This window comes from Lampris incognitus, chromosome 15, assembly GCF_029633865.1.
Source record: "Lampris incognitus isolate fLamInc1 chromosome 15, fLamInc1.hap2, whole genome shotgun sequence".
Taxonomy (NCBI): domain Eukaryota; kingdom Metazoa; phylum Chordata; class Actinopteri; order Lampriformes; family Lampridae; genus Lampris; species Lampris incognitus.
The window spans coordinates 29432058-29441492 of NC_079225.1; the positions used below are offsets into that span (position 1 = coordinate 29432058).

At 45.7% G+C, this 9435-nt stretch overlaps 1 protein-coding gene across 2 annotated transcripts; it reads right to left on the reverse strand.

Moving 5' to 3' along the window:
• Positions 1-1275: 1275 nt before the first annotated feature.
• Positions 1276-3067, reverse strand: LOC130125184 (homeobox protein OTX2-like). 2 transcript variants are annotated; one of them, XM_056294672.1, is made up of 3 exons: positions 2947-3067; positions 2247-2398; positions 1276-1899 (listed from the first exon to the last, which is right to left on the reverse strand). In XM_056294672.1, exons 1-3 carry the CDS (start codon positions 3041-3043, stop codon positions 1276-1278), a joined length of 873 nt encoding a protein of 290 aa, XP_056150647.1. In that variant the 5' UTR covers positions 3044-3067. The 2 variants fall into 2 exon arrangements, with proteins under 2 accessions (XP_056150647.1, XP_056150646.1); XM_056294671.1 differs by having other exon boundaries at positions 2247-2406; positions 2931-3043.
• Positions 3068-9435: the final 6368 nt, after the last annotated feature.

Here is a 9435-nt window from a genome sequence, read left to right on the forward strand (position 1 = left end):
TCAAACTCATACGTCCCCCCCCCCTTTTTTTTTAAACTTATTCCGGTTCTCCTCTACTCCTCAAAATGCGGCGTCGTGTGAACTGACCAAAGGTGTGCTATGAACCATACAACACCCGTCAATAAAATGTTGGATTATCCTCCTTATGTGACGGGATTAACATAGCTTTCCCATTAATACAGACTCCTGACCGCCTCTTAACTCTGCATGGGCAGCTCCGGCAGGGATTTCCGCAGACCAGACCAGACCAGCACAGCGTTTTCGGCCATAACGTTTCTGTTGGTGGTATGTGGATGAACACACGGGGGTTTATGTGGACGTACACATGCAGCAGACAAGGTGGGGGTCAGTTCAATCGTACTTTATTGTTATGAGTGTGCGTGGATTCGTTACAACCAATTGTCACAGATGCTCAAAATGGACTCTCCTTGACTTACCCTGCACTCCCTTATGTAGTTCAGCTAATATCCTGGTGTAATAATTTATCGTTTTTAACACTGGAGACATAAAAAATAAAACTATCAAATTCACAGCTGGGTGTATCGCATTGCGCGAGGCAATTTGCATACAGGTACAAAGAATCACAACCTCAAAAATCTAACACAGAAAAAAAAAACACGTAGGGATATTTATGAGCACACGCAAAACGGACTGATTGTCTCTTATAACTAATGCCATATAAACATTTTTTCTTCCATAAATTAAATAGTGCATCCAGCTTCACACGAGGGGTGCTCTGTCTCTCTCACACACACACGCACACACATACACACTTTAACACACACGTTCACACACACGCCCGCGCACACACACACGTTAGCACGCACGCACGCACGCACGCACGACACTTGATCAAAGGGGCTCCTCTGCTTGCCAGCAAAGAAGACAAGAAAGGGGCGTCCTAAGTAGCTTAAGCTGACCTATTCCACACACACACACACACACACACACACACACACACACACACACACACACACACACACACACACACACACACACACAACCCGCGGTTGAATTTATCTCCCTCTTGATCATTTTCTTCTTGGTTAACGATTTCGTTCCATGTCCTTGATCAAAGTTGAGGAGAGTTCACGCTGTATATTCAGTAAATCGACCCAACAGGCGACATAACTGGCTGGCAGTTACATACTCTCTTCTTCTTCGGCCCCGAGGTAGAAGATGGGGCCTAGTCGCGGAAACTTCTCATCGACGACTTGCTCCCAACCTGCATGGGCGCAAAGGGCAGTCTATATTGAATTTTACAGTAACTGTCTCTCACAAAACCTGAAATTTCCACGATGAGGCTTGGTCTTTGTAATCCAAACAGTCTGCGTTGAAATTGAGTTTCCAGGACGCCGTCTGGTCCTTATAGTCCAGGCAGTCTGCGGTGCCAGTGAAGCCCAGCCCCGCGGCCCCGTACGCCGATGTGGAGAGGGACGACGCCGGGCTCAGGTGGCTAGAGACCCCGTTAGTGCCCATGGGGCTCATGGTGGACCCTGCAGCAGATAGCTGGTGGTGCATAGGAGAAAGGTAAGAACCACAGTCCATCCCGGTGAAGTAGGAGGAGGACCCCGTGTAGCCCTGGTTGTATCCCGACGCCTGCGTGTAGGTCATGGGATAGGAGCGCTGCATGCAAGACGAGGAGGAGGTAGAGAGCGGATCTGAAAGGGGAGAGATGGAGGCCGGACTCCAGATAGAGACCGGAGCGCTGCTGCTCACGGACGGGATGGAGGAGGTGCTGGAGGGAGGTGTGAACTGTCCGCTGGCCCCGCTCTCGGAGCTGGCCTCTCTGACCGGGGAGCTTTTCTTCTTCACGGGTCTGGCGGCTTTGTTCTGCGCGCCGCTTTGGGTTTGCTGGGCCTGCTGGCGACACTTGGCTCTTCTGTTCTTGAACCACACCTGAAAGAGAGGAAACCAAAAACAAACAAAAAAAAGATCATTAATTTCAGCTGCTGCAAATTGCCTTCGAACATAATTTCCTTTTAACTTTGAATTATTATTTGCGCACTGTCTGATTAAGAGTGATTGAAACAAACGGATAGAATTATTAATTTAACACGGCGACAAACTGAACCTAACCCAAACAAACTGAACCCTATTTCCCCTCGAGGATGAATACAGTATTCTGAATTTGATCATTTAACAGCGCAGTGCGCAACTTTTCCTCGTCAACTCTGTACCGAACGAGACCACACAAACAGACATCGATTCGACTTCGGGTCTCACGGCGAGGTAAGGAGACACACCTGGACGCGGGACTCGGGGAGGTTGATCTTCAGGGCCACCTCCTCTCTCATGAATATGTCCGGGTAGCGCGTCTTGGCGAACAGGTTCTCCAACACGTCGAGCTGTGCGCGCGTAAAGGTCGTCCGCTCGCGTCTTTGTTTCCGGGGTGTTGCTAAGGGGGGAGGGGAGGGGGGGATAAATATCAGTGGTTAAGTAATCTTAAAAAAAAGTACGGCTAACCTGAATTTCCTCAACAGTTAAATCATTTTTAACAAGAGGCCCATGTAACTTCGTGCCCCGGAGAGAAGGGCTCTCCAGAGAGAAAGAGAGAGGCTCGATCTCACGCTATCTGCAAAACAAAGCCATGAAAGCAAAACTTCATACTAACAAGAATCCAAATGCAATACATACAGTCTAACCAAGACTAGAAAATTAGGAATAATCGCCTCCAACAATAAAGGTGGGCGAAAAACTGACCCTAAGGATTTCCAGGATGGACTGATAATGTGGGAACGGGCAAGTTCATAAGAAAATCAAGACAATCACCTCCAATTACTGGAGAAATTACCTAATATTATAATTTAGTCCCGCTTTGTTTTTAAACAGCCTAACTAGATTGTCAGATAAATTATTCGTGTTGTTTAACTCATTTATTTAAAAAAACAAAACATGGATTCTGCTAACAGTCTCTTCAGAATAAAATACAGTGTATTGTGTTACCTGGGTACCCCACAGAAGGATGTAGGAGGTCCATCCCCGAGGTAGATAGACTCAGTCCGTTGACTGTGTATGGCGGTTGCTTCAAATAGGACATCATGCTAGCGTCCGAGGAAGGGGGCAATGATGGAGAACACTTTGGAAAATAAAAAAAAAGAAGCGCAGAAACCGCTATTGTAATCCTGTCGTTTTCTAAGTTTGTTTCAGCGCTCCAGAAACCTGAGCAAGACAATAATACCAACAAAAAATTTTTTTAAAAATAAGCAGAGGGGGGAAAAAGTGTTGTTTTCGGTTACAGGGGTCGGCGATGTAATGTCCGCGACTGGTTGTTGCTTCTTCACGCGTTCCTGACGCAGTGAGGTGGATTTAAAAAGTGGGCGTCCTCGGACTGGCGGGGCTCTTAAACCCGAGCGGAGACCCCCAGCTGTCCTGCTGGACTGAGGATGCTCTGTCTGTCAGACAAACGTTTACGACACAACACCCCCCCCTCCTGCCCGCCCCCCCGCGCGCGCGCGCGCACACACACACACATACACACACACACACTACACCCCCGCCCGGCTCCCTTTTATTCCCCCGCCCCCCCCCGCCCGCACGTACCCACACTGATACACTCCTCTCCAAAGTAGCAGCAAAAACAAAACATTGTCGTTGAAATGCGCACACTCGTTGGGCCCCTACCAGGCACGCAATTAGCATATACCCACAGGTTAGGGGCAGCTAAATAGACAGCTGATTGGGGGGCCATTTGCAAAGACAAAGACCGCTGTTGACCGATAAGTAATGCTGATAACAAAAGATCCTTAAGGGAACAAACAAAGACGCTCCGCGGCAAACTCAGTATCATTCAAATACAGCGAGCATCGTCGTCTTTTTCTTTTTGCTTTTGTTCTTGCGCTGAAAGTCTTGTTAATTCAAATGTAAGGCAATTAAAATACGAAGGACGAATTCAGCAAATAATAATGAGACACTTGAAGGCATCATCCAAAAGTGGATGCTATACGTCACCGACATTCCCTGAGCAATTCCCCTAAGTGAATTGCTCCCGGTAATTAGATTTGGGAGATGAGACCATCGAAAAGTTGTTGATTAGAAAGGAACAGCAAATCTAAATAAACAAGGCGGTCCCTCGTCATAGTTCACATAACAAGGGAGTTGGATGGGAAAACTGTGTAAATCCGTCATTGAAAAATGCCCCTATTTTATTGAAAGGTTAAAAAAAAGACTGTGTAAAATATCTGATATATGTCCTCATAAACTGTAAAATAATCTGACAGCCTGGAAAAAGACTAAGACTCGGTGTAATGTGACTTTTCCAAATAGCCAAAATGGCTAATTTCCGTTTTGGACAAAATGTTGAAGCAACACCTACCTGTAGAATGAAGCTGAAGTTCCCCGGGGTCCCCTGTTGTCTCTTGCTGTCTTTTCTACCCGGGATCCCCCCCCCCCTCACCCACCCCCCATACGTTTTTATACAGCCAATAACGGCCACCCCTACTCAATCTGTCACTTTTTTTTTTGCACCAAGACTCCGTTTATACCGGTCGCTCCACATCCCTTCAATAATAATTGCCCCCGTCCAACAATTAATTATTATCGGCAACGAGTTTTGCTTTTTTTTCCTGTAAGAAATTAACGAGATAATCCGGACGGCACGCGCTGGCCTGATTACAGGACGCCAGCCACCACAACGCGCGCTCCGCATTCGGCCTGATTAATTTTCTGCGTCACGAAAATAAAACAAAGAGCCGCATTGTGTTTATCAGACCAGCTGACTGCCAGACAGCACCCCACCTCCACGGCCAACCCAACTCTTCACTTTCCCAAACTGACACATACTACTTCATATGGGACGAAGAGTGAAGATTCCGTTATTTTTACTATTATTATTATTATTATTATTATTATTATTATTATGTGACAATATTCGTGTTGAAGTTGTTTATTTCTGTGAACTTTGTCTCGTCACGCAGTACACGAAGGAGAACAAACCTGACAGACAAATCACAACAGCAGCTATTTTGACTGGTATTGGTAATTAACTTGGACTGGCTCACATCCTCCACTATTTGGGGTACATGCTCGAGTGGTCTTCTGCTCCGAAGAGTGCCGCCTCTGCGATCAGGGAGAAATAATGTCAGGAAAAAGAAGAAGAAGCAGAAGAAGAAAAAAGTTTCCGTTAAACACACCTCCCCAATTATCGCGCCGTATGCAGCGGTATTCCCATCCCCTCTGTCACAGCGACTTCTCCTCCAAAAAAAACAGATGCAGTTATTATAGCCCACCCCACCTTTTGTCAAGATTAAATCAGCAGCACTGGGGGGAAAATGTCTTTGAGAAATCTGGCCGTTCAATCAAAGCCTTTCATAAACATGACTGGGTTCTGTCGGGTGCCTCTCTAGGGCGCCCGTCCTCGCAGACAAGGAAAAAGGCTTGATTGCAACCCCCCCCCCCCCCCCCCCCGTGAATATGTTCGTTTGGCGGATGAGAATAATACTATGTGATGCTCAATATTTACCCACAAGAGAGAACGAGAGAGAGAGAGAGAGAGAGAGACAGAGAGGTTTATGAGGAGTCTTAACAGCCAATGGAATAGGTGAAAACATGATGGGCAGAGTTGTGAAATGTTACTGCAACATTTACTTGAACTGATGCAAATTGGCACCTGTTTGTTGTTATGATTATGATGAGGATGATGATGATGATTGTTATTATTATCATGCTTTTGTTTTTGTTGCAATTATTACAGTTGATAGGTCTATATGTTTCTTTTAAACTTCCACAATGACAGAATGTAAGTAAGCCAACGTTGCTCTAGCCACACTTGGCAAAATGACTGAGCGAAACTAACCACAAGTGTTACGGTAGGGTTGTATGTTCTGCACCAGCGACAGGTGAAAATAACTTCTTGGGGATCTGTCACGGTTTGATTTTGTAACCTTCTCAAGTCGATTAAAATACTCGTCCATGAATGCCCCCCCCCCCTCTCGTTGTCGCTCTACACCCGCGCGCACGGCACGCTATTTGTTTCAATGGCAACCGAGAGGAATAAAGTTAGCTAGCGATTCTGTTTGATTAAGTTTAGCTGGAGTAAAGGGGGTTGTGTTTCACGGTTAGCTCTGATATGAGGTCGCTTTGGCAGTCAGTTTCTTTTTGTTAACTACCCGTTTTCACCCCACCCCACCCCCGGCCCCCTTCCATCCTCCCGATTTCTGTTTGGGAGGGACAGGTTGCATTTTAGACGGATTAACGTCTGGATTTGATTAGCTAGCAAGCTAATTGTAGCGCAAGCTAATTTCAGTGTCCTGTATAGGTGGGGGCGTCAACTATTCGCTCCGTCTCTTTACGATAAAAACAAAAATGACGGTGGCATGAATATTGTGTTTTCATCGTTACTTTTAAGGGCCCCAAACAGCCTAGCAGGTTAAACACAAAACAGAGTAACGCCAACAGACTATTGAAGACTCACCAGGCAAGTCAAAATCACTACGAATTTCTCAATAGGTTGTTGCTGTTGTTGTTGTTTGTTGTTGTTGTTGTTGATATTGTGTGAGAATTTGGTGATAAGTATGTCTGCACTGTGGCGTTGATGGCGTGATTTAACTCGAATCATCTAAATTTATGTCCTATTAATGATAAATAAAACCGCATCCCTCTTTGCAGCCTGCAACTCTTCGCGGTCGTAATTGGAATTTTCAATTTTCCCAATTTACATAAACGCTCAAATAAACAAATAGCCAAACTTAGCCTCACTGTTTGGTTTCCCTTGTCCCACAGCTATATGACTATCTAGCCTGTGTTCTTGGCCCACGCTGCCTCCTTTCATCTTGCGCTCTACTAATATATAATTCATCAGAGTATATCTCATAGCCCCGGGGAGCGTTTGAGCTAAACGGGGCTGTGATTGTAGAAAGGTGAAGGCGCTTGTTAACGTCTGTGGCAATGTGCCCTCCCTCTGGCCCCGGGCCAATTGAAGAAGTCACGGTTTCCCCTGCTGCTAGGGAGACGAATTGACGGCTAAGAATCGTGGGACTGAGATAGGCTCCCAGCACTGGCCAATTCTTGCTTGATAGTACTGGCATGGGAAAAACTACTGCAATGTACAGCCTCATTTTCCCCTCCAAAAGGCTATTGTCTGCTGCCTTCAACACTGGTGGTTAATAATGTTTGATAAGAGACCATGCACGATTATAGTATGGCAAAAATCACAGCTGACTCCTGCTGTCATAGCAATTTGACTTGCCCCATTAATTTGAGGTGCTAAAAGTAGCTGTGGGCAAGTAATACTCCTGATATGCTCATTGATCTGATAGAGAAAGCCCGAGAGGCCATATCTTGAACTATACTCAGTTAGAACTCAATATATTGTATACTGATGAATCTTAATCAATTAGTGCTACAATCATTTCAGTGTTGTTCAGCTGTCCATTTCAAGGTCAAATCAATGACTTGGCCAATTCAACCAGCCCCATCTGTCACACACACACACACACACACACACACACACACACACACACACACACACACACACACACACACACACACACACACACACACACACACATACACATATGCGACAATTATCTCTTACCATCTGCACTGTATATCCAAAGTGATGGACTTATTGATAGTCATCGCTGCGATAGCGTGTATTGGTGAGGTATTGGTGATTCGTAAGCAAAGGCGGAGAGCATTTGTCGATATTGAACAATTATCAGAAAAGCCGGGGACAGCTGGTGTCAGCTACCAAAACAAGAGACCAAGCTAGCTATCATTTTTGAGATACAATATCAACTGCAAGTGTCCACTGCCACAGGTATCATCACTATGACCTCTGCACACATAAATATATCCACACATAAAGGAAAGTATGCCTTGCACCACAGCTTCTGCATGGCCCTCATTGAGATACATAGACTTACTTGTGAGTGGCCTATGGGGGGGTAGTGTCTTGTTCCTGCTGGTACATCGTTAACCTCCCACTGCCAATGGCTAGTGTGAGCCCAACCGAGAAGCCTTATACCTGGGTATTGGTCAACAGGGACTGGCCCCCAGGACCTCAGACCCCTACAGGGAGATGGGAGGGAGGCAGGCGGGCCAGAGGAGGGCCAAACAAAAACACAACCTGACATCCCTACTGCAAACAGCCCACCTAGTGATGCCTAGCATCTGGAATACAACACAGAGCCCTCTATTCACATTCAGATGACAGCAAATAGTAAGCAGCACACACGTGCACCACTCAATCACACACACACACACACACACACACACACACACACACACACACACACACACACACACACACACACACACACACACACACACACACACACACACTTAAAAGTATTCAAAAAAATGAAAACGGTCACTTGAGTTGAACCACAGAATAAAGCATCTGGGCTCACAAAGCAAGAGAAAACTTTGCAGACAAATGACACTTGGAGAATAAATAAGTGGTGCTCAATTTGTGTGTAGCGAGACCCACATTAGAAGTTCTACTTCTGGTGGTATAAGCCTGCATACTGGGGGGGGAAGACTATGTTTCTCAATAGTTTTGGCATTGAATGTTTAATAACTGCTGGCTAAAGCCAAGAAGATCTAAAAAGACCTATAGTTACTGTATTTTCTTTACATGGTTTAGCTTTCTATTGGAAGAAGGTCTGAGTTAAATCCTAAGTAGGTGATGTTAACCTGTAACTAGGACAAATACAAGCTATGGAGAGGAGGTGCAAATGAAACAAAGTTTTAAGACTGTGTGTGTGTGTGGGGGGGGGTGGATAGAAAGAGGAGGAGTGTAAAGTTAATCCAGTCTGAATCGTTGGGTCCGGCTGCAGGAGTGACACTGAAAACAGTTTTTCTTTTCTTTCTTTTCTCTGCAAATTTGCTCTCCCCTCTCCCTCTCTCTTTGCTTCCTCCCGTGCCTCTCACTATTTTTCTGCCTCCTTATCCTTTTTAATTAGAGGGGCTATTCTGCTGCATAGAGGGACTTAATCCTCAACTGACCAACAATGCAAAAAGCCAGCCTTTGAACAGCCGACCTGCACCCCTTGCCCCCCCCACCACCACTCAGGGCACTGCCCAAACACTCCACAGCTCCCACCGTTGGGAAAACTAGCTTCTTCCCCTTTTCCAACTTTTCCAGCATCCTGGACAAAGCATTTGGGGAAAGCCTGTGCAGAAAGAATGTCACTTCAAGCACCACGTCAATATCTGGCAAGCGTCCTCTGCAAACTTTGGTGTGGCAATTACTGCAACCAGGCAGATGTCAGAATGGCGCTGGGTGATTTGGATAAGGGCAATGCTTCTAAAATTATCAGTTATAACCACGAAGGGTGCAGAGGATGGAAAAGATAAAATAGCAGAAAACTCAGGGAAAAATATCACGTAAAATACAAAATGAAAACTATTCAAGCTGAACTTGTATGCCTCGACTACAGAACAGCAAATATGTCTGCACAGCATGCACCCTAAACATAACACACTTCCTGT

Coding starts and splice junctions, on each gene's coding strand:
- LOC130125184 (XM_056294671.1), bottom strand. CDS start 3,043: ATGATGTCCTATTTGAAGCAACCGCCATACACAGTCAACGGACTGAGT. Junction 2,407..2,930: donor CCAGGTAACACAATACACTG/TATTTTATTCTG, acceptor CCCCTCCCCTCC/CCCCTTAGCAACACCCCGGA. Junction 1,900..2,246: donor TCCCCGAGTCCCGCGTCCAG/GTGTGTCTCCTT, acceptor CCTCTCTTTCAG/GTGTGGTTCAAGAACAGAAG.